The 25,444-nt window shown below is 40.2% G+C and overlaps 1 protein-coding gene across 3 annotated transcripts in view; it reads left to right on the top strand.

The window, feature by feature from the left end:
• Window positions 1-25,444, top strand: part of KCNG2 (potassium voltage-gated channel modifier subfamily G member 2) — a 53,180-nt gene that overhangs the window by 9,627 nt on the left and 18,109 nt on the right. For all 3 annotated transcript variants that reach the window (XM_038163486.1, XM_038163493.1, XM_038163476.1), the window contains exon 2: window positions 19,988-20,811. In XM_038163486.1, coding sequence (XP_038019414.1) covers window positions 20,056-20,811 — 756 coding nt within the window. In that variant the 5' untranslated portion in view covers window positions 19,988-20,055. The remainder of the gene's footprint in view (window positions 1-19,987; window positions 20,812-25,444) is intronic.

The following is a 25,444-nucleotide window of genomic DNA, read 5'->3' as shown; positions in this document are numbered from 1 at the left end:
CTGTGAGCTCTGATAGCGTCTGGGGGAGACTGTGACAAATAATACTTGTTCAAATGCTGCACATGTGGATATGCATGCTTTTTTGTTTCATATCAAACATGGCTCCTTGTTCAACAACCTACTACAATTCTAAATGCTGGAAATTATTTTTTTTTAAGATTATCTAGAATTTATTTATTCCTCAAATGAAGGGATTCTCCTTTAGCTTAAGTGAGAGAAGACTGGTGTACGATCCAAAACTCATACTTTGATACTTTTTAATAAACTGGATTAATTGAGCTTCTTATAAAAAAGTGTTATAAGGGGGGCACATTGCTCTATGCAACCATCAGCATGAAGAACCAGAAAGTCAGATGTAGATTTGTCATGTGTAGTGGCAGCCATCTGACTCTTTTCTGAAGCCTCTGAAGTCAGCATTTCTCTGGGCTTTTCTTGCTTCCTTCTTGGTCAAGATTTTTCAAGCACATTTGGACTATTGAAATTTAGTGACATGATTCCTTGCCCACCTTTTTGCTTCCTTGGCATCCTTTATACCACTCTTGGCATTCTCAAAAGAGAATTAAAGAGAAAAAGTAATTGCACCACCAAAAGATCCTACTCTACAATTTTTAAGTTATTCTATGCATCACTGGAGATTTCTGGGAAAAATCTTGAAGCAAGAGACACAGCTAAAGTTAAATTCAATAGCATAAGAATTCAAACCCTTTGTTTTCAGAATGTAAATGAAAATGCAGCATTGGGGTTTAGGGGCAAACTGCTCCCAAGAGCAGGATGCATCATGAATGTGCAGGTTCTTTGAACCTTTCAATTAAGTGCTCTGTAACTACTGATTTTGTCATCCTGTTTCCACCTATGGAAGCTAGTAGGCATGGTCCAACTTTGAGGCATCCATTGCTGGAATGTCAGCTGGCCATTAAATTTATTCAAGTAGTCATAATACAATGATCCACTTTCACTTAAAAGAAGTTAGTGTAGAATTACCACAGACTGGTGTTTTGGCCTAAAATACTTCTAGGTCAGTGTAGAACAACAGTGTTCAGGCTGTTTATCTGTACATTTTGCATTATTTTCTGTCCTCTATTGTAACAAAAAAGAGTTTTTCTCTGTTTATTTTGTGCATTTACCTACCCATTCACAGAGATAACAGGTGTCACCTGAAGTGGTTTCAGAGTCACCAGCTGCATATTAATGGGACTGTCTCTGAATAAAGGTGTGGGTCCTTACCAGCTAGGATCGACAATGCCTGACTTCAGGCTTCTGAATTAATGCCTCAGCCCCATGTAGGGGCTGGATCAAAGGCAAAGGCAAGAGGGAACATGACATTGTGCCCTACATTGGCGGTGGCACGGAGCTTTTGCCTTGTACAGTGATAGTGAGGGTGGAAGATAATGAATGAGTGTGATGAGGAAAAGTGTGTCCCTCTGCCTTTTCCACAATTTCATCCAAGCCAACTGGTAAATGTTGGAGTGTCAGGAAACATGTGGGCTTCCAGGGATCCAGTGATGGATTTTAACACATTTTTGTGTTGTTTATTTTCCAGTGTTACATTTTTGCTATACCAGTGGGTTCTCAACAGCACAGGAATATTAGTACATTTATGATTGCAATTTTGTAGTTATGTAAAGGCAGTCTCATTTATCAGGTTTTATTTCCCACCCACATTCCATCCTTTGGTTTTTTTGTATTTTTTTGAGTGGAGTGGCAGGCATGAATGTGAGGGGCAAGGCCTTGGTAGCTTTGCAGAGGCAAAACATGTGGAAAGTGATGCCAAAGTCCCTTTGGAGAGGAGGACAAGGCAGGCAGCCAAGGGGTTAGGAATGCCTGCTATGAGCTGGCATGCAGGATGTGGCTGGGGGGAAGGCTTAGGTGAGACTGCAAGAGGGAGGTCTTGCCTGGAGTTTCATTTCAAAGCATTTTGAGCCCGGGAAGGGCTGGAAATGGTTTGTGTGCATTCTTGGCTGAAAGAGCTCCATTATTGCACTAGACAGTCCTGACTCCTGATGGGCACTGGTGTCACAGAACTCTTCAAGGAGTCTCTGTACAGAAGGGCTCTTTGTACAGAAGGGCACTCAGCGTCAATGACACATACTGAAGCTTTTGTTCTTTTTAGCATGTTATAGGGATAGATTTAGGCTGGGCCTAGCAGAGCTTGTCTCCCATTGCCCTGCTCCTTGATGCAGTGCCAGGGAATCAGAACCACACTAACTTCACTCCACCTCTTCAACCCTGCATGCTCCTCACAAGAAACCAGAAACAAAGAGTGTGTCACATGACGCTTCATGTCTGTGACTCAGCCTGCCGTGGACCCTCAAAGGATCATGTGTCCCTGTCGCATCACCTGGTGCAGTGTGTGTGGAAAAGAGGCACCTGCTCCTTTGAAGGGTGCCTAAGGCACCAAAAACCTGTTTCAGTGACTTGAGGTGGGGCAAGAAGACATTAGCCTGCAACTAAGTAAAGTGCACGCTGTTTTGGGGAAGGCTGAGCCAGTGGACTGAAGCCCGCGAGCTGGTTTCCCCCAGAGGGGATGCAAGTGAAAGAGGGATAGGCAGCATATGGCACTTCAGCTCTGAAAAGGCACTGTGGAAAATGGCAGTTCCTTTTTTAGCAGATCAGCTTCCTCTCTAGATGCCCTGACTGGATTTTGTAGAAGACCTAATTCTTTCCTTGATAACTGAATGGATTTGGTCTGAAAATAGAGAAGCTCATGGTGCCTCTAACTGAAGATTTTTTTCTGAAGTGGAAAGACACTATCAATTTCAAGGCAAATAACATATGTTTGAGGAGAATTTTAGGAGGCAGCATATCAAGATTTTAGGCCAAACCCTGAGAAAACATTTGGAAAGCATTTCAGAAGTAAGTAAATGCAAAGATAGAATCATGGAGGGGGAAAAAAAAAGTCTATTTACTTTCATCTGCTCTTTAGCTGGACAAAGTTAAAGGAAAATCTTTGCTTAAGCACAGACATGTCTTGGAAACACCTGCAGGCTGATGCTTCAAATAACCTCCTTCCTCCTACTCTGAATGTTGTAGAATGGGAATCACAGGTGGGATGAGACTGGGGCTTAGGAGAAAGAGAAATTGTGTTTGTTCTGGCAAGCTGCACATTTTATTGTCATTTGAAGCTACCTTAAGGTCAATCTTGTGCTCTGTGAGTCACCTGGAAGAGGTCATGGAGCAGTGCCAGGAGCTGGCAAGCAACTAATAGCAAGTGACTGACTTAACTAGAGTGATATAGTTGGAATGGAGCCAGAAGGCCAGGTATGACAAAAATAGCTCAGTGTAATTGACAGATTTTGTTTACCTGTGCACTTTTATGGCCAACACACAGTTATTTTTCATGTTTCAAGTCAACATAAGAAGTACCAATTTTCAAAGTAAGAATTAGAGCAGGAGGCATGCAGAATATTTCTTTGAATTTTGACTTTGCAGCATGTTGCTAGTCTAGTATAAAATTTACTGGCCTCACCCTCCAGAAGGAAAAAAGAAAACAAAGAGATGCTGAAATAATATATATCCATTTGCCTTAGGCAAAGCAGTCAGGTAATGTAATTTCCCTAAGAGTAGTTGAAAAAGTGATGAGGAGAAGAACTGTTGAGGAAGTGGAGAGAAGTATATATTTTTCTAGAGAAAGCATGCACTTCTGGTTTTAGGGTTTGTATAGTGTGCCCAAGTTCTGCTTCTAGGCATTGAATGACAGATGAAGTAAGACTGGGCAAGGCTAACTAGAGAGGTGTGCTCAAAACTTGTAGTTATATCTTGTCAGGATGAACCTTACGTCCTTTTACATGAGTATTCAGTTTCAGCAGACCAAATTTTGAAAGGTTTTAGAACTGGCAAGGATAATGAAATGAGATAAATCTGTGGAGGGAAAAGAAGTTGAGGGATCATAAAAAGTGCTGACACTTAATTTAGTAAACTGAAAGCCTAAGGGGTACATGTGCTACTTAGCAGTAGGAAAGAAGCCTAATCAAAAGACAGGAAGTTTGATATCAGTCCTTGTCCTAGAAGGTAAACAATTGTATGAGAAAGAGTGGCATATGGAAGGTTAAATGTAACTATTGCAGGTAGTCACTGGACGTTTCAAGTGGTGAAATATTCAGAATTAAACAGAAAGAAATGAGAGATTTAAGATAGCCTTTATTGGAACTTAAAACAACTCATTGGAAAAGGTTTTAAGAAGAATAGATATATGTCAGCAAAACAGAGTGACTCTGAAATAAATTATGAATATACAAATTACACAAATTTGCTTGTTCTCTTTGTGGAAGCACATTCTGCATTTTATAATAGCGTCTGATCAGATTTATTTTCAATGGATCAAATGTGATTCTTTTCATGAAGAAACTGAAAGTGTATAAAAGGATAGCAATAATTTCCACTGTTGCAACTTAGAATGTGTTTCTTAATATGCAATATCCTCTAGATTAAATAGCCAAGCCTTCATTTGGCTTCTGGTTCGTTTGTTTTCAGTCATTCAGGTATGAAAAATCTACATTTGGCCATGTACAGATGCATTTGAAAAGGCATTTGGATAGCTGCACAGCTAATTAGCTGATACAGTTATGCGGACGTATTTTGAACGTACAAATAAGGAGGTGGTGAAAATGTAACCTTAAATATAATTTACTTTTGCCATGGTTTTGTAATTTAAAGAGCTGTTAGTCACTGTTTATTGAAAGCATATGGAAAACTTCATATGTTGCCCTGTGCTCTAATAGTTACTCACCAGCCCTATTGGGCTGGCACACTCAGTGGTGATCGAGGATGGAGAGCAGGTAACACCAGTGCACAGACACAGACATGAAAAGTCAGGGTCAATCTCAGCTTCTGAACCAAGCACCAAAGAAAGCTTGCCAGGTAGAAAGGTAATTAAAATATTGTTTGAAAAATCAATTTCAAGGCCTGTGGGGATGAGATCACAATAGCTTTGAAAGTATGATCTGGGTAAATAAATTGTAATTTATTGTTTCCAAAATGCAGCTTCAGTAACCCATATGCAGTTAACTTTTGACTTTATGGCTTAGATTTGATAGCCAAAATTGGGATGAAGTTTTGCAGTAGATAACAATTGCAGGTCATTTCTTTAGAACATATGACAATGACTGCTGATTTATATAAGCTATTTCACATAATGTAATTATGCAGGTGTCTGCAGAAGGAAAAATGGACCTGGTAATGAGGAGCTGGAACTGATGCACGGTGGGTTGATACTGCGAGACACTTATTTGGGGTGAAAAGGTCCTTAATAAGAGGAAAAGTATGTTGCTCTAGCAATGAATAGCTTGGGGAGTAAAGAAACCATTCAAAAGGAGAAGAGATCTGCCAGATTAGTAAGAAAGATTATTAGATCTGCCAGGGAGTGAGGAAAGACACTGCAAGTGACTCCTTCACCTTTTCAGTACTAGGAAAGCAGCAGAAACTAGGCTAATGGATAAAGGTGTTTTATTCATGCTTTAGAAAAACAATTGAGCTCAAGATTTGATTAAGGGGATCACTTTTTAATAAGTGGCATGGACATAGGAGCAGATGTCCGTAAGAGAGGTGCTCATCAACAGCTATGACACTTTCAGGAGAATTTGGAATGAAAATGTCTGTAACTTGTATAAAATTCTTCCCCACTGTCTATCTGGAATGGCTTTATTGGGGTTCTGGAGTCTTCATTGCTCCTGTCTTTCTGGGTTGGAAATAAAGATGTTAAGGACTGTGAAATGAAGTGGAAATGTCTATTCTCTCACCTTGTCCCCATCTTGAACCTACAATCTGAGACTCAGTGCTCAAGAAGGCTCCTTTGTAGTGGTTTCTATATTGCTTCTTCTTCTTCCTCTCATTTGGTGGAACCACACAGAATCTAGTAGGTCTTGCTGAACCTGAGGGAGCATTGATTTTCTCCATGCAAAATCACCATAGTCTGAAAACCTTAACAGGTTTACATGCAAAAAGACATTCTGCATCTTTCTGTATTGAGAATTAAAACACCTTCTTAATTTAGGTGTGTGTAGCCTGTCTGTACTGCAAGACTTCATCTCCAGTTTGTAGCTGTGTATTAATAAGTCTTTATGACAGTTTGACAAACACACAACATCCAGGCTTTCCAACACAGCTACCAGTGAGTGCTCACATGATGCCTGCACATACATTATGAAAAGTAGCTTGCTTTACTCCCATAGACTGGCGAATTAAGTGGCCTTGCTTTTTCTGTCACTGTAACAAATTCCCAGTTTTGTCAAGTCAGTGGGAATGTAGACTATGCATAAAACAGAGGCAGGAGAAAGCATGAGATTCTAACACATGAAAAGGATATTTAGCTGGTTAGGTTTAATTTATTTTTCATAGCTGGGCTTTGGTTTTGTATAAATACAGTGAGTAGTAGAATTTCTAGGGTTTGGAGGAAACTGGGACTTTTTTTACTGTGGTTCATAGAGGATGCATTTTAATTTAAAATCCTTCTACTTTACCAGTCCAGGATAAGGAAAGCTATTTGCTGTTTTTAGAAAACAGCATTTATCCAGCAGCAGAAGAGGTAGCACCACTTGACATTAACCCTTTCACTGGCTTCTCTTTTTCTATTTGGCTCATGGATGTGTGTATGTACCTTGGAAGGGTGAGGACCACCAGGTTTTCCATAATGACATTGTGTGACCAAGGTATCTCCAAAAAGAAAGAATAATTTGCTCTGTTTTTCAACCTGTTCACACGTTTGTACACACATTATAACTAAACACAGACTTATTTCCAGCTGGTCCCCATGACAAGTACCTTTGTATGAGCAAATATCTGATCAAGCTACAGACACTGGAAATTCACGTGCATAGGCTGAGTATGTGCAAAACCAGTATCTGCAGTGATCACATTGAACTTGAGTATTAAGGAGTTATGCTCTGTAATGCAAATTGCTGAATGTGTTCAGCTTGGGTAAAACAGCTATATTTCTTTAGTAATAAATATAGCTGCCTAATGTGAATCTTATGGAAACTTCTTCTAGGATAGTGTTTAACTTTGATTACAAAAATTTTCAGGTTTACATGCACCAAAGCATGGTAGAAATCCACTATTTTTTTAATTGCACTTCTGCTGTTTCAGTGAGTATCTTGTTTGCATGGAGAAATCAGTTGGTCTGCAGCACTGACTTTTGATGTAAGAGTACCATACTTTAAAAAGTTATGAATATGGAGGATCTTTTGTCGCTGCCAAGAGATTAAAAATAAACCCCAAAAGGCTCTGTGTGCAAATATTCTCAAAGGACCTGTTTACCTAGGGTAGTTCTGGTTGCCCAAAGATGGCTCTTTCAGATGTACTAGCACATCATTCTTGTCATCCAGCTGTTGCTGTTGTGCCACATCTGCTATCCTCAGATACGCTAAGGTGTCTCAAATTGCACTGGGTGCCTCTATGCAGGCACCAGATTCAAGCTGCTCATTTTCACTGGAAGCCAGTGGGAGCTGATGACTGATTTGACCCTGCTTGTGCTTCCTGGCCTTGTGCTCCCCGGGGCTGGAGCCGTGCCACATGCATTTCGAGTTGCAGATCTCATATCTGTCATTTCCCTGCCTGTTGAGGGCAATATATGGACATCTGCATAGATATGCATATGAATGGGGGAAAATACAACATTTTCTAGGGGAGTGTTTATATATATTTAAGCATAGGCTTAGTACCAGTTATGCATGTACTTGGTTTTCTTAGGTGATATAGCAGGCTGGGATCCTGATTCTGAGAGCTTCTTACAAGCTTGGCACTTGCTAACTTGCATTAAAAGTGCAGGGATTCAGCATATGCTTGAATTAGGCTCTAAAATAATGAAGTATCTGCTTTATACCATATTGATCTCTATCCTTTTATTCTTCTCTTCTGCCTTCACACTGTAAATTACATGTGGGGTATTTTTATTTAGTAGTTGTAAACATAAAACCAAGTGATTTTAGTTTATGATCATATTTTATCTCAAAACAGTACCATTTACATTTCTTAGCTGACCACAACAGGTTTAGCTAAGTGCTTTCTCTCTCCCACTCTCTTTCTGTAAACCCATCTGTGTTTGCTCATGTCTCATATTTACTTCACACTTTGTTTCCCTTTCAGATCATGAAGCTGTCCTTTATACAAAAACATTTCTGTAATGATGACAGAGACACAGAAATTTATCTTATGAATGGTGTTTACTGTATAGCGCTGGTAGGATCTTTGCACTTCTGTCCAGCGAGTCTTCACGGGGGTATGCTCCACTCCAGCTCCTCAAAAGCCTGAGGATGGACCTCTATAGAAACCAATTCCACAGCCCATTCAATTCCTGTTGATTCAGTTGAAGCCAGGCTTTGTGGAGTATAACTATACACTTCAGAACAAGGTTTCTGAGACCAAATGGGGTTTCAAGTTGCTGTCAGGGTACAGAAGTTTTCACCAGCCAAACAAAATTTTGCTGTTGGGAAGGAGACTGATTGAACTGGAGAGCAGCTGCTTAATCAGAGTTTAGAATAAATTATTCTGTATCAGTGAGCTACTGAGACTGAATGCATTAAATAAAATAAAACAAGGTCATTTAAAGTGTAAAATAAATAATACAAAAAGAATTATGCAGTACAAATCAGATTACATGCATTTTTTTCTAGCATCTTCATTAAGTAGCTGTTAGTTACTTATTTGCCAGTCTTTATTCAGATTTTTAGATGCTGTGCTTTGGACATCTGTGCTTGCTTTTTACTTGATGAGCAAGCAAATTGGATATGAATTCATATCTTATGAGATGCCTTTTAATTAAAAATTTTCAGGAGGAGAGAGAATGAAAGTTATTTTGTTGCTTATTTCTTCTGCATATCTTTTGTGCTAACAGTAAAGGTTGGTTGCTAGCAAAAACCCCAGTCATAGAATAATGAAGTTTTGTTTGGAAAAAATGACCTAGGATAAATAAAATTGAGGTAGATAAATCTGGGGTGTTTTGCTGTATTGCATGATACAAATATACAGAGCTGCCGATCACATAAGCCTTATGCCTGAGGATCACTTCTATTCACTGCTGTCACTGTGGAGAGTTTCTGTAGAGACCACGCTCCAGATTCTTCAGTGTAGTAGATAAACCTTATATTTACCAAAGTACAGCCTTGCAATAGAGCTGGAGCCCAGCTTTTTTGTTAGTACTATGAAACTCCATTCTGTGATCTTTCTCGTTTAGCTGAACATCCATCTTTTTTCCCCTGATTATGCCAGTACTGCAGCGCCTTAACAAACACAACCTGATGAGTTAGACCAGCTTATTCATCTGCAGAGCACCTTCCAGGGAGCCTCCTTTGGCAGTCAGGGAGCATAGCTGGAAAGAAAAAGAAGTGCAAAATTGTTCCTACACTTGCCAGTCTCCAGCTTCTTTCTCAGATCTTCTGGCAACACAAGAAAGCAAGAGCAGCTTTCCATTGCTCAAAGTGATATGGATATCCTGTTAGCTGCACAATGACCTGGCCAGTCAGGTAAAGGGGGAATGGAGAAGCAACTTGCTCAACTCTGCTGGCCCAGCTCACCATCTTGGTCCCCTTCCTGTTTCCCATTGGCAGTGGAATTGCCAGGGCCCGCTGCCCTTTGTAGGTGTAGTTGTGAGCAAAGCCATCACGGCACGCACTGGGAGTGGCAGTTCCACACGGATCTCTAATGTAACCCGGATTTGGGGTAAAATGGTCTGTAATCAAACTGCTTTTGCTGATGTAAAACCTGTCTGTGTGGCTGCGTAGTACCCCACAATTAGCCTCTCTCACAGAGTAGTGCAGTAGGAACCTGCAGGGGAAAGTTAAAACCCATGAGGCAACTAACCATGAAGGAGGCCTGGAGTGAAGTCTTAAACACCTCCTGAACAAGGCCCTTGGGTTAATTACCTCCTGAGTTTTTAATGCGAGCACCACAGACTGTGAAGCTCATGGAGTCTTCCTCATGGAAGGGGAAGGCCAGCTGGCAGTGAACTGAAGTAACTGGAAATTCCTCATCATCTTTCTGATGGTAATAATATTTAAAGCATGACAACACAGAGGAAGAAACCAGCAGCTTTGAAGTGTGCCAGAGATACTGGGATCTGGCAGTGATTTATTGTTTGTCTCACTTGCAGAATAATGTATGCCTTATGAGTAACAACATGTCCTTTTGCTGCATGAAAATAACTGCTCAGAAACAAAATTGTATCAGTAGTGGTGATGCTGTAAAATTAATTCCTTAGTGGTATTTTATCCCAATGTTTCTGTGTGTTTATCAGTATTGCAAGTAGAAAGATGGTGAGCGATCTGGCAGAAACTGAAGGAATTCTGGACAGAGGAGTGCTTTCTCATGAAGAGCAGGAATTGTTCAATTGCTAGCCCAACTGCAAAAACAATTAGTGAATAAATAGCCACCCTGAGCATCCTTTAAAGGTCTGGATTGTTGTCATAGTGTGGATATTATTGCCTGCTTTCACTGCCCCAAGAGCTCACCTTATTCAGTGGTACATATACCCCTCTTGGGTCAAAAACCTCTAGACTGGGGAGCTGGTCTTAGAATTGAGCTTCTCACACATCTGGCATTATAGCAGTTCTCTGGAAATGTTACATCGGTGTTTCTGCATGACATCTGATCTACCAGGGTTCTCTACCAAGATATCAGTGAAATGCTTTTCATCTATTGCATACATGAATAATTAGCCTGTCAGCCTTCCTCTTGTATCTGTTCCTGTGTTTTTGAAAGGAGAGGTGATTTATGAAGGATTCAATGATTGCTGAAGATATTACACATAACTGGATCAGTCATATTTTACCTGATTTTAAAGCCATCATCTTCACAGTGGAATCCATTCATTCCCACTGCATTGCGTAGACAAGTCCATTGAAATTTTATAGAAAATAAGGTCTTAAAAATGCTATCATCCTCAGTCTGTGAGCTGACTGAAATAATTGTATTAGAGAAAGTGCAAGGTTTTCTTATCATTTTGGTTTTTAATGAACTGTTAAAACTGGTAACATTATCAGATGATCTTTTAAGTGAGTGAGTGTATTTAGTGAATGTGTTTCTCTACTGAATACAGCAGTCAATTCAGTGGAGGGGAAAGTGGGTTGCTGGTGAGAGAAATTATAGAGATGCCTTAGACTATTACAGGTCATTTTCATACTCTTCAATAGCAGGGTAAGAATGTGGAAATGCATCTGTAAACCCAAACTGCAAAAGACCTCTCTCTACCTGTCTTCCACCTTTCCAGGAAACAAAAGAATCCATGCTTCCACACAGGTGCTGTGGCTTTGTCCTGTCAGCTTTTGTTGGGAAAGTTGATGTTGCTACCACATTTGTCTAGGAGGAATTCAGGACAGAAGATGTAATGAAAATGACATTTTGAAACAGAGTTCTGTGTTAAATTTATATAAATACATGAGGGGTTCTTTATTAGTCATAGTATTAGTTTTCCTTCTTATTTGAGCACAGATTTTAATTTTTAAATTTACTTCAAGCTGCTGCAGTATTTCCAGTTCACCACAACTGAAAGCTGCAAAATGCAGATGTACCTGAGTAAAGACTGCACATAGTAGAAGTGAAAGGCCCTGGGAACTTCCCACTCCAGGCAGTAGTGGTCGTTCCTTGTGGAAATGCAAGTTGTGTACAGAGCAAGATCTGGAGCACCACGTCATTTAAAAACACATCTGGAGGACAGGATTCCTGAATTCTGTCCACAGCAGGTAGGGCAGGTAATTCTTGCTGCACTAAGCAGCAGTTATTAGCACTGTGTCAGTATTCCCAGTGCTCAGTGTGGGCATCATGCCGCAGAGTTAGGAACCCCCTCTGTTTAGGAGTCACCTCATCCAAGGGCTCTGGAACCACAGCCATATTAATCTTCTGCAAAATATGTGTGTCACTGTGAGTGTGGGTAGGGATATTGGGACAAACAAAGCAGAGCAAGCTCTGGGGACACCAGATGTGCACAAAGAGAGCGATGAGCTGAAGTGGACAGACTTTAGGCCAGGAACTATCCTTTAACCAGTGTCCCTCTGAGATAATTCTATTGCATGTGGAGTTTTGTTTGATCCAGTTCCTGTTAACTCCAACCACGGATTAAATATACAATCTTAATGAGTCTAAATTTACAAAGTATTCTGTGCAATGATGTTAATAATTAACTGAAATCATGTTAAATTTAGAGGCAGAATTGTGTTTAAGTAGAGATGGGAATATTTTTGAGGTCAGTGCACAATTGACTTATGAAACACACATGAGAACAAGAATGTCATCTGCAAAAAAACCAATGAAAACACATAAAATCCAGTGTTCACTAATTCAAGCTAACAAGAGAAGCAAGATGCATCTGTATACAATTTATTTTCTATGCCAAGGATTTCAAGTGGGAATTTAAAAGGCTAGATCTGCATCTGAAATCTGTGGGCACTTAACAAGAGCATTTATTCATAGAACCATTTAGGTTGGAGAAGACCCTTAGGATCACTGAGTTCAAGTGTTAGCCCAGCACTGAACCATGTCCCTGGGTGCAGTGTCTGCAGGATCTCCAGGGAAGTTGACTCAACCATTTCCCTCAGCAGCCTGTTCCAATGCTTGATAAGTCTTCCAGTGAAGAAATTTTTCCCAATATCCAGTCTAACCTTCTGGCACAATCTGAGGCTGTTTCCTCTCATTCTTTCACATTCAATCATATGTATCTAACAACTATTCATGCAAACCTGTGAATGGCCCTGAAAGAGACACAAGGACAGGTGCAGTTATTAGGAAAAATGCCCCAGCAAATCTTTATGAACTTCTGAATGTGAAGCTGGGCTAAGAGTGGCATCACAGAGCCAAACCTTCTTATTTCTAGTCAGAAATCTAGTTGGTATATTCTGTATGAAATCAAGCATATTAATCATGTGGGTGGGAAGCTGCTAAGTATAGAATTGCAAAAACCTGTAGGATGGATCAGAAAGAAAAGATCAGTTTTAGGAGCAGAGCTTGTGTTAAAAACTGCTTTTTCTCCCCACAGTGATTTGGTCTGCAGATCACTGTGGGGAGAAAAAGCAGTTTTTCTTGACTGATAATTCTGTGATTTTCAAAGACACCAAAACTTGTTTGGTTTTTTGTGCTTCCCAAATTTTGGCAACAGAAATGAGACAATTTGTTTAATTTCCTGGATGAGAGGGATAAACAATGTTGTTTTAAAATACTACACAGTATGTCACTTTTGCATTTAATAGCGATGTTCACATAGTATCTTAGGCCAGCTGTGGGTATGTAATCATTACTGGAGCAGATACTTTAAAAACTGGATTTTGATTATTTTTTATTCTGAAATACAACAATCTAAGAACTGGGAAAGAAATATTTCAGACTGGCAACTATCTCATAGTACCTTATCTGACTGGCTGATTAAATGGGATACTAACAGGATTAATCAGTAAAGTTCCTAAAATAAACTTTTGTGTGATTCATGGAAGAATAAAAATTTCACCATCTAGTGGCTGCCAGTAAGGGTCAAAATTACTGTGTTCACAGGGCTCAGTCTCTGACGAAGCAAGTGCAGACAGAACACATTTTAATTTTAGGCTCTTGACACTGTATACTTAATACAAGGTTGTAGTTAACAGGAATTGGATCAAACAAATCTCCATGTCCAATCTAATCTTCCCAGAGTCTGGGAGGACTGCTCTGAAGGAGCAGGAGCTTTGCTCTGAAGTCCCTTCCCTTTCATCCACTTGGTGCAGATTTGGGGTCTGTTCAGTTGTTCAGGAAAAAACTGAGGGTGAAAGCACATTTAACAAACCTATTTTTCTGGAAACCAGCTGAGGGTTAATTCACCTGAACAAATAAAGCATGGTTTAAACATGATGCTTTATTTTATTTTAAGTAGTAATAATTCTGTGGGGAAAAACTTTTCTGCCTAATCCTTGTCTCTGCTTGTTTTTTTATTTATAGTTCTTTTTAAGTGAAATGCATGTTTTAAGACCTTTGTGAAATCTTGAAGCTTGCTAGCCTGAAGAGAATTCTGTAGTTCTGGGTAGAATGCAGAAATAAGTGTTTCTTCCTCTGTGTGTTTTTTACCTAGCACATCTGCCTTTGTCTGCTGTGCAACTGAAGTGTGCAGATAGCTTCATAGAAATAATAGTTTGATGCTATTTAGGGTACAAAGATAAATGGGCACCAAAATCTTGTGCAGAATAAGATTGGATGTGCAGAATAGGATTTGATTTAGCTACTAAGATACAGGTAAGGATCCCATAGCTTCACATAGGTAGTTCAACCAAATTCCTGATTTCTTAAAATGTCACAATGTTAATACTTTCACTATAGAATTCTGGCAAGTGCAATGACACAAGATAACTCATAATCTGTCTAATGGAGACAAATAGCTATGGGTGTACGTCAGAATAATTAATGTTGAGTCAAGTTAATTTTTTCATTTAACAAATTGAATTGTTTCAGCTAATTATGTAGTGTGGCCTAAATGTGGTGAGGGATGTTCAGAGAAGAAAATTATTACTTTTTTTCCTCCATTGAATTAATGAAAATATTAAGGAAAATGTGCACTCAGAGTATGAAACAATGTCCAGCTTCACATGCTGAATTTTGCAGCCTTCATTACAGCATGAGTCTCCTGGGCTTCTTGGACTGACTAATGCAGCATCCTCCTCAAGACCCCCAGAAGACTCTCTGGAGAAGACTATCTTGGCTATTGTGCTCTATACCTATAGAAGAAACCCTTCTTTCTCTGTTAGATGGGTAAGGTGGTGTCACGGCTTCCTGATGAAGAAACAGACAAAATGAAGGGCTGTTCAAAATTCTAGTACCTTTTCAACCTCTTGAGCTATTGCCTTCCCTAAGCAGGGGCTTAGGAGCTTGGGGATATTAGAGTTTACTGGCAATGAATACAGAAATATGTAACATTTGACTGTGTCCCAGTTACAGTTCCCCTGAAAGGAGGCTGTAGAGAGGTGCAGTTCAGTCTCTTCTCCCAAATACCAAGAGACAGGACAGAATGAAACAGTCTCAAGTTGTGCCAGGGCAGGTTTAGATTGGATATTAAGGAAGCGTTTCTTTGCTGATAAGGGGGTCAGGCATTGGAACAGGCTGCCCAGGGAAGTGTGAGTCACCATTCCTGGAGGTATTTAGAAGACCATAGATATGGCACTCTGGGACATGGTTTAGTGGTGGACTTGGCAGTGTCAGGGTAATGGTTGGACTCAGGGATCCCCTAAGGGTCTTTTCCAACATAAATGATTCTACGATTCTGTGATAATGAGTATGTAGGGAGCCATATTCATGTTCAGTGTGGACAAACTCAGAAGCTAATTCCCCAAATCCCATAGGGTCTGCCCACTAGGCTTAGCTGCATCTGTTTTACCATATCCTCCCAGTCCCCTTTTCAGTTTTGTTTTGTTGGGTTTGTTTTGTTTTGTTTTTAAATATGTGTATTTATCGCACCCCATCTGTTTTGCATTTTGTAAGCCTCATGGGCAGGTGCTCTCCTCTCCATGTTTCCACAGTGACTGGCTAGGATTTATTATTGGGAGTCCAAGTTCTACTGGATTGTAATAAGTACAAGAGTAACATGGATCTCCTAAGCCTCCTCATCCACACTATTAACTGTTATATCAACAAATGGGAGGTCAATTGCATGTGTGAGGTTTAGTATTAAAGTGATTGTGTGTGCTGTGATTTATAAATCACGTCACGGTAGGAAGTGGGAACTGCTTTGGTCCCAGGCAGCAATGCCAGATTTCAGCACATCCTTGACTAGAAATGGCTGAGCACTGCAGAACAGATTCACTGACCCAACTCTCATTGGAATTGAGAGAAAATATCTTGTGGTCACCCTAATATATGTTTCCTGTTTGTGGCTTTAAATTATGACACAATTACCTGCTCTCTGTCAAAATCAAAGGAAATCTTAAAACATTAATTACTAAAAGGTCTCACAGCTTCCTCTTGCTATTGTAGCCCAAATGTAAACTTTCAATACTTTGTAATTTTACAGCAGCAGTTAAAAAGAGACTGTTCCCAAAATCACAGAGTAGTTCAAGTAGAAAGGGACCTCCAGAGTTCATCTGATTTGTCTGCCACTGCTCAAAGTGACATAAGCTAGAACAGGTTACTTGGGACTGTGTCCAGATGGGTTTTGAATATCCCCAAAGATAGAGCCTCCACCACCTCTCAGCATTCTTTTTCAGTGTTTGATCACCCTTGAGTAAAAGTTTTCTTCTGTGCAACTGCACAAAGACCTCTGAATTCTCGAGTTTTCCCCCCTGGCCGCCTTCGTTTGTCTACAGGCCCTTCAGACCCACCTGCTCGGGCTGGTTTCTCAGAAAAGGTGTGAGTGCTCTGCCCATGACACTTTCCTGTACCTTCATTTATGTGCAGAGGCTTTATGTGGCCACCCTTCCTCATGAGGTCTCTCCTGCCATGACACCCTGCAGTCTTTGCTCCACACTACCTCCCTTTCATCACTGTTGTCAAGTTCTCCTTGCCAAGCTACTCAGCCTCTTGGTAGGGATGATTTGCCCCACTTTTCATTCTTACCCAAGGTAACTTGAGACCAGGGGAACATATGACTTAGATGCAGTGATACTGATAGAATGGGATAATGAGGAATGCTGGTGTGAAGAGAAGTTCTGGGAGCAGGCGAAGTGAAAAGGCAGTAAACAGGGAAACTGCCCTTTCTCCACTGAGGAAATAATTCAGCAAAAAGAATAATATGAGGCAGTTGTGTGCTTCTGACATCGTGTAAATCTTTAAAATGTTTGATGAGAAATACCTGTATTGTGAATATCTCAGCTGTTTGCTGCTGACAAAATGTGGCTGAACTTATGTGTGTATGTAGACATATACATGTGCATACACAGATGGCCAAAGAAAGTACTTCTTACTGAATAAAAATTGTACTTCAATTGGTACAATTAGTGAATAAAAATACTTCAAAAAAAAAAAAAAAAAAGAATCCACACAATGTATGACCCACCCTGTATATGATCCTCAAACTGAAATATTCATACAGCATTTCTCCCACAGCACTTCAAAATTATGAACAACAAATATAGAGTCAAATTCTGTCCTTCATCGCTGTGATGGGCAACTTATTCCAGACTGTGTTTTAATAGTCTTTCATACACCCATGTGTCAGATTAAATAGTAGAAATGCCAACTGGATGACAATGTAGTAGCATTTCTGGAAGTATTGGCTTTTAATATTAATCTTCAATGGGATGCTTTACTGCAGGCATGTGCATACATTAGAAAACCCTGGCATGCAGAGAGTATTTTAAGACCTACATAATTTTGAAACACCCTTTAATATTTAGTGAAATTCATGATACATTCCATGCACATAAGATCAGAAGCAGACCTTCCAGGCTTGTTTTACTTCTCAGGATAGATGCCAAATTGGGAGCCCACAGTATTTTGGTTTTCTGTAGGACAGTTAAAATGGCACCACAAGCTGTTCCTCTGACATCTGAGCCCAGTCTTGGGCAATCAGATCACAAGGTGGAAGTACCAAGGAGAATAATAAATACAACTGTCCTCACATGCTTATCTTTTAATCTGAGAATAAATATGAGATTTCCAAAACTAATGCTGCCAGCTATTATGGATTCTGGGATGTTGAACTGCGATGTCAGAAAATTTATTTTAGTTACTGAACTTCAGCATCTGGTGCTGCCTGCACTGTCCAGAATCAACCTGTTAAATCATAGGCAACTTTAATTTGTAACTACTTCTCTCTCACTTTCTATTTTTCCACTGATGATTATAAAAAAAAAGCTGTGTTCTTAAGCTTTAGATTTAAGCAACATCATTTTATATCCACATTTTATATCCATTTATTTTATATTTTATAAAATAAAATACTAACCCTCTATAATTCATAGATTTTGTAGCAAACAACATGCTTACCAATTTTCACATTGAGTTAGTTGCGGCTTAGATGGAGGAAGAGGTACATGTAAGATTAGATTCAGAGCAGTTCTGTGAAATCTATCTGGTCCCTTTATGCAACAACCTGCTACATGGGGGAGAGAAAAAAATAAATGCTGGCCTTGATGTCAAAACAATGTAAACCCCTTTTAGTATGTTGACTTGTGGAACAAGTGAGGCATGAAAACAAAAGTGCAGAGCCCTCAGTAGCGACAGTGAATATTTTATCTTTCCAAGAGAAAGCAACAAGAGACCAAATCCTTAAAGCATATGCTGTGCTGACAGTGCGCTCTCACTGTGACAGTAATGGTATTTGCAATCCCAGCTGCACTCAAGCCTGTGCTGTAAAAGCACCCACTCCTTAGTGTGCATGTTGCCCTTTACTGGCCCTTGGCCAGATGAAGGAGCTCTTCTCTGTTGCTCATGTTGCCCTGTAGAAACGGATGTTTAAACATTTATTTCTCTCCCCCGAAATGAAATTGTAGAGATTTTGGCATCATTAGCTCTTCTGAAATTTTCACGGTGCTGAAAAGTATCTTTGGATGGCTGTAGCTTTTTGCACATAAAGCAACCATTCTCTGGCTTTTTACAAATATCTGATAGAAGAGTTGTTCTGAAATTCAGGGACTGGATCCTCGTAGAAATTTTGGAGCAAAAGTATCACTGTCACTGCAGTGTTGTTGTTTGAGAGTGGTTGGTAAGAATGTTTAGAGGGTGATTCAGGGCTGTGACTAAAAGTATTCACTACTCTCTGTCAGAGATCATTTTGACTAAGTCTAATGAGCTAAGAGTTGGTGAGCTGATTAAAGATAAAGGAAGTTGCTCCTCTGGGAATGTGTTTGAATGTGTATGCTCTCCAGTTTTTCCTAGCACCCCTTTGTTTGTTGTTCTCTCCCGGTTGAGGCATGAGATTCAGAGGGAATTGGAGAATGTTGCTTATAAATTATGGATTTACTGCCTCACAATTACCATTCTGTCATCAAAAATGTCCGTTTATCCTTCACTAGTCAGTTCTTTCTGGGTTTCTCCATCCTCTGCTTAAAATTGTTCCCCATCACTGCATCCTTTCTCAGCCCGTGTCTTTGTGTGGAGACCCAGTCATCCTACACTGACTTCTTATTTCCTACTTCATATCTGAGCAATTCTGGAAGTTTTGGGTGATTCACAAATGCGATTACATGGTAGCATTTCAAGACATCCCAGTATTGCTTTAGAGAGACAGCTTTGAAGAATGCATGTGATGGGCTTTAGAGAAAGTAAGGAATCAATGTGGATTGTGATGTGGTAAAGGAAGGATAAGCAGGAGGCACAAATTAAATCCTGGAATGATACATAATTCCTTCTAAATGTGACCGGTTGTGTTCTGCACTATCCAGAAGTGAGAGCAGCAACCGAGTCACTTCCAGCTCGGCTTCATTCTGAGTTTGAGCTCCTGTTTCAGAGCTCCTGACAGGCTGCTTGGAAACCTGTCCACAGCTGCAGCCAAGCCCACAGCAGAGCTTCCAGCAGTTACAGGCTCCCAGGCAAGCTCTGGTTTCAGCTCAGATCCAGCATGCTCTCAGCTCCCACAACAGCTCCCACATTGCTATTGCTACCTAGGCTTGGTGAATTTAGGTTGAGAATTACCCACATTTTTGCCATCATGTTTCTGACTGTACTGGAAGTATCCATTTTATCCTGACCCTATAGGATTTTTGCAATAGGAACATAATATAGATGAGCCAAAATAACTGAAAAAACATTTGCAACTTTTTTAAATTAAGTTGCTGAACTGTAAATTGCCATTTATCCACATTATTAGATTTCTCTTCTAGTATGCATTGATGTCCAGGATATAGCTTGAACCTCTAGAAATTTCTAAAAAGGGTAATACACCGGTTTTGTTTCCATTCAGTCACTAACTAAACCCTCTAGAAGTAACAGCAGGGCTTCTGACTTGATTGTAGTGTAAGTTTTTTCCTCAAGCAAACATCAAGCAAAGATAGTCCTAAAATAATGGGGGAAGAAGGTATGCCATAGAGAAGAGTTTCTCAGGAAGGAGAGGATAGGATTGCTATCATTTAAGAGTGCCCCACTTTTCTTATAATTTTAAAATTCTATTTTGCAGATAGACATTCTGGTCAAGCTCCAGATGCTTTTGTTGGAGTAGCCTCAACCTCCCTATGGACTCAACAGATGTACCACGAAATGGCATTGCTCACTGGGAATGCAGATCCTGACTTCAGCTCCCGCTCCTTCAACAACTTGGAAAACCTGTGTGAAGTACAAACCAAGAAAGGATTCTTCTACAAAAAGGCCAAACTTCTGCACCCTGGAGAAGACCTGTGCTGCTTAGCCCGCTTGGATGACCGGTCCAGGTTTGTGATCATTAACGTAGGTGGTATTAAGTACAAAATTCCCTGGACCACCTTGGAGAACTGCCCCTTGACCAGGCTTGGGAAGCTAAAATCTTGCAACAATTATGATGAGATCATGGACATCTGCGATGATTATGATGTTAGCTGCAATGAATTTTTTTTTGACCGTAATCCTAGTGCCTTCAGAACGATCATGACATTCCTGACAGCTGGGAAGCTGAGGCTTCTCAGGGAGATGTGTGCTCTTTCGTTCCAGGAGGAGCTTGTGTACTGGGGGATAGAAGAGGACCACCTGGAGTGGTGCTGTAAAAAGAGATTGCGACAGAAAGAGGAAGAGGCAGCTGAGGCCAGGCTGTTTGAAAGGGAGATGGTATTTAATGAAGCTACGCAATGTGCCTTCCAGGACAGCAGCCGACTGAGTTTGTGCATGCGAAAGCTCAGGGATATGGTGGAGAACCCCCACTCAGGGATCCCAGGAAAGATCTTTGCTTGTATTTCAATCTCTTTTGTTGCCATCACTGCTGTCAGCCTCTGCATCAGCACCATGCCAGATGTCAGAGAAGAAGAGGATCGCGTAAGTGCAGCTTTTCTTGGGGTAGAGCATGTTTTGCATTCTTGTCTCCTTAGGAAAGTTCACAGGAAAAATCTCTCCAGCAGATATGCAGGTATCATGTTCAGTATATATGATGTGGAGGGCTGGCTGGGTAGAGCACAGAAAGCATTATGTCACTTAACACTGAGACAAGATTGGGCCAAACTCTGCCCTGCTAGCCCAGCTTAGCCAGTTCACACCAGCAGATAGCCTTACCCACCAGAATTGTTTTCTGACATGTCTAACCAGATGACAAACTAGCTACTCTGGGGATAAAAACCAGCCTTTCTTTTGGTTTAATGTTTTACGTTAAAGTTTAGAGCTAACAAATCAATTTTCCCTAAAGGTACTTTAACAATTTGAATGAACTCTCAGTGTGCCAGTGTAAAAACCACTTCTAAAGTATTGTGATGCTATAGGGTGATGTAAAGGCCAAGGAAGCTGAGGCAGCAACTTAACAGCAGAAACAGAGCGTTTGTCCCAATTTTCAGACCTGCTTAATATTCTCAAGTGTAAGCTGTGGATGATTCATGCCCTTGAAAATCAAGTCTTACAGATATTTTGTTTATTCTTTAGTTCATCAAATTTCCTAAGGGTTTAGTCCCTTTTTTGTGCAAGCAGTTCACTTCCCTAGGATTAATTGTATGTAGGCCAGTGAGAGCTCATCTGAAAAATGGTAGAGGACATTCACATTTTCTTCACATACATGCTGAAATGCAATCTGAGGAGTTGGGGGTGGGAACGTGTTGAAGAATTCATGCTCTCTCTAGTTTTACCCAAGTCCAAGCTTGACACTAAATGTTTGGGCTTATTTCCCAGCCCTGTGGTCATTAAATGTGGTTGTGAACTTCAGCTACTAAGACAGTACTTCACCCCATGGAGTGCTGCCTCTGAACTGAAGGCTGAGCCCTCCTGGAAGCAGCTATTCCCATGTGCTGTCACCCAGGGGCTGTATGGCTTGTGCCCTACTGCCACGAGCAGAAAAGAGGGCGATCATCCCCAGACCAGAGACATTTACTGTTACGTCACCTTGAAAGTAAAATGCAAGGTGATGGAAAACGCATCCAGCTGCTCCAGAGAGACCCCTGCACCTCACTGAGCACCCTGCGTACAGTTAAACCCACCCTTTGCTTGCAAGGTCTGCTCAGGTTACATCTCAACTGAGGAGTTTGATTTGGAATCAGACTCTTTCAGGAGCAGCCAGGAAAAAAGATAAAACATTAGGTATGTTGACTGATACATGATTTTTCATCAGATCTTTATTTTAAGGGCTTTTTCTGATTTAAAATTTGAGGATGGTAGTACTGGCTACTAGTTAACGCTGTGTTGTCCTTGTAACTTTTTTAAAGATATCATTTCTAAAACACATGCCTTTTACTGTAATTAACCATCAGGGCTCCAGTATCCTGAATTCTAAGTACAAGGGATATTCTACTGTTGAAAACTGAGATGTATTTAGCGTTTTATTGTTCCCAGGTTTAAGTGAGAGCTGAACTATTGCTTTAAGAATTATGAGAGTTTAGGAACCCTATGTTTTTACTAATGATCTAACATAAATAGGGACTCATAATAATAGGCTAATAATGTTTTTTGGGTGGAGCAGGATAATAATGAGGATAAAGCAAGCATATGAGAGAAGACTGGATTTCTTGGTAAGCTGGCACCATTAGAAGGAGCACGTTTTCATAGTCAAATGCAAAATTTTGCAATAAAGATGAATGCAGGCTTGCTCGTGTAATAGCAGGGACTGACTCTGGTTCCCAAAATGAGGCACTGAATAATATTTAGGGTACAAGCAACCATAAATTCCAATTGTAGCATAAAGTCAAAAGGGTTAATGCCATCTTTGAATATCTAAGTTGGGAAGTATTAATAAGAAGCTGGAAGATTTTTGGTGCCTGTATGCAGTACTGGTGAGACTGACGCTAGAATACTGCAGTGGGTTCTCACATTCCTGTTTTTCATGGTGTTTTGAAAAACTGGGAAAGGGCTAAAGACCTGTAAATCTTAGACACCTGGGGAAAATGCCATAAAATAAGAAACTTGAACATTCCAATTTATTTAAATTATTAAAAGGAAGGTGAGTGGATTAGGCACATAAGTAATTTTTTTTTATGAGGGGAGAAGAACTGTATCATCTAAAAGACCTTTAAAATAAGCAGGGGGATGATGCATGGATAAAAGCTGGATCCTTATAAATTCATATGGGAAACTATATGCCAGTATTTAATACCAAGATGATTCATTACTGGGACAGGCTAGGAAGAAAATGAGTGGATTTTGTGCTTTTAGACATTTTCAGTTAAAAGATCAGTGTCCTTTTGTTTAGCCCTCAGCTAAACAGACTTTACTTCAATCAAAAGAAAAACATCAATTGCAGATCAAGTTACAAAGGTGAAATTCTTGCAATACAAAGAAGATCAGAATAAATTATCCAGTGTTCTTCTGTGCCCTTAAATTCTAAAAACACAGAGCTCCTGAAAATAATCTTTGTTCTGCGCTTTGCACAGGGAAGGTCTCTGTGGACAGACTGGACATGGTTATTTTGTTTGAGACAAAGGTGGCTCTCTTGCACAGGGGACTGGTGAAGGATCACTTCTGGCAAGGCAAGGAGTAGGCATCTGCCCACTTGGAATCACCTGTAGGGTCTGGGACCGTGGCTGCAGACTCCCTACATGTACTCCCTATGTCTTAGCAAGCCAAGGCTGCTCTGCAAGTAACAGGCGGGGAGACAAGAGAGCTTATGTGAATTCAAATTTGTGGTAATCATCCTAGCTGTATTCCCAGTATCTAGATTAAAATTTGTGCCCAGGGATAGCTCTTTGGTCTGGCTTTGCAGCTCCTAACAAGCAGAAAACGGATGTGCATCCCTCCTGACTGAGGAACAAATAAATAGTAAATACTATTTCAAAGGCACACCATACTCAGTGTGCACATTTTCCAGGCTTTCTGGCTGGCATTGCTGTTGTTATGGTTCTGTGTCAGGGCTGTCGTACGTGCTCTGGCCAGCAAACAGTGGCCTTTTCCTTGAGCTGGTGTTACTACAGAAAACAGTAGCTCTATGTGCCATCTACCTGTCCTGTGACTGTTTCAGGGAAAGGTAGAGAGGCCAATCATGAAAAAAGCCATGCTGGGGAGCAATTTTCCATACCCCGACCATTCAATGCCATCTGAATGGACGAGGTGTTACACCCAGTGATGTCCTGCAGAGGTGTAAACTACCTCACACAAGATGTAAGTGTGGGACCTTAAAAGATAGAAGTAATTACCAGGTGGGTGAGGAAATTATTTTAGGTGCCTGCCTTTCTCTTTCAAAATAGAGCAGAAAATCATACTTTTTTTTAACTTCATTAGCTGCTCCAGGTGTTCTGGATGACAGTGGCAATCCCTGGTGGTTTAACAAGAGTAGGAAGGCTCATGCTCCCCTGTACTGTAGATACTTGTTCTTACTAAAGGTCACCTTGATTCACCTTGAGTGTACTTTTTTGGAAGTAGTTTCGTGTATTTCAGATGCTGCACAATTGTCAGTAGAGTTAACAGAATCAGATCCTGAGCTACTTTTCACTTACCCAAGTAGGATATATATTTAGTCTTTTTTTTTTCTCCTTTAGATTTTATTTGCTTATTAAATTAAATAAAATCCACCAATCCAGTAACATGTGTAATAGCTCCTTCTGGAAATTTCAGGAAAGGGACACTTCGAGTATGTGAAGAAAACAAACATGTGAAGGCAGTCAGGTTCTTCCATGTAAAGTAACAAGATGATGATAAACTTTTTATTTCAAAGTTTTCAGAATGGGAGATTTCAATGAGAGATTTAGATTTAATGGTGAAAAGTCTCCTCTTAAGGCAAAATCTGTTGACGCAAAATCATAGCGGGAGCCCCCAGGCACCAGGCTCGTTCAAGACCACCACAGAAGTCATCTCCAAGACATAAAAATAGCCAGAGGCACAGAGTATCCTCAAGGCATTTTAGGCATATCCTATCTTTAAGTGGACTTCTCACCTCTCTAAACAAATAGCAGCTATCGAATGACTCAAAGAAAGCAGCTAATACATTGGAGAAGTAAACCAGTCAGGGATATATTACAGCAAAAGCTTTAAACACACAGTAAGAGCTGAACAACCAAAAGACATTCAGAGAGGTTCAGCTGAAAGTCAGAGGGTACACATACTAGACTCTTCATTTTTTTCTTGGTGAAAACAGAAATTTCTCTCTGAAGACAAATCTTCTCTTTTTTGTTAGACAGCAGCCTTTGTCATCAGAGAAGAGAAGGTGGAATTTCGAGAATAATATCAAACATTCTGTCCTGATTCAAAAAAGCATTTATAGGCCTGAGACCCCTGAGTCATTTGTAACAGCATAGTGCAAAACAGGAGAAGCAGATCAGAGAGCATGTTCTTCACCGTGCTTCGTAACGTGTTGGGAAAAGCTAGCCTAATTAGAGATGCTGTGATAGGAAGTTACAGTTCAATAACCTTCAGCTGAAGAACATTACAACAAAGAGATTTATAAATAATGAAGTTAATAATAGCTTCTCAAGAAGCCAACACTATTTAACCTTCTAAGCTCAATTTACACACTGTGCTTCAACTTCCACAATGTTGAGGATAG

This window comes from Motacilla alba, chromosome 2 (assembly GCF_015832195.1).
Source record: "Motacilla alba alba isolate MOTALB_02 chromosome 2, Motacilla_alba_V1.0_pri, whole genome shotgun sequence".
Taxonomy (NCBI): domain Eukaryota; kingdom Metazoa; phylum Chordata; class Aves; order Passeriformes; family Motacillidae; genus Motacilla; species Motacilla alba.
The sequence above is the reverse complement of the archived record's forward strand: the minus strand, read 5'-3'. Positions and strand labels throughout refer to the sequence as shown.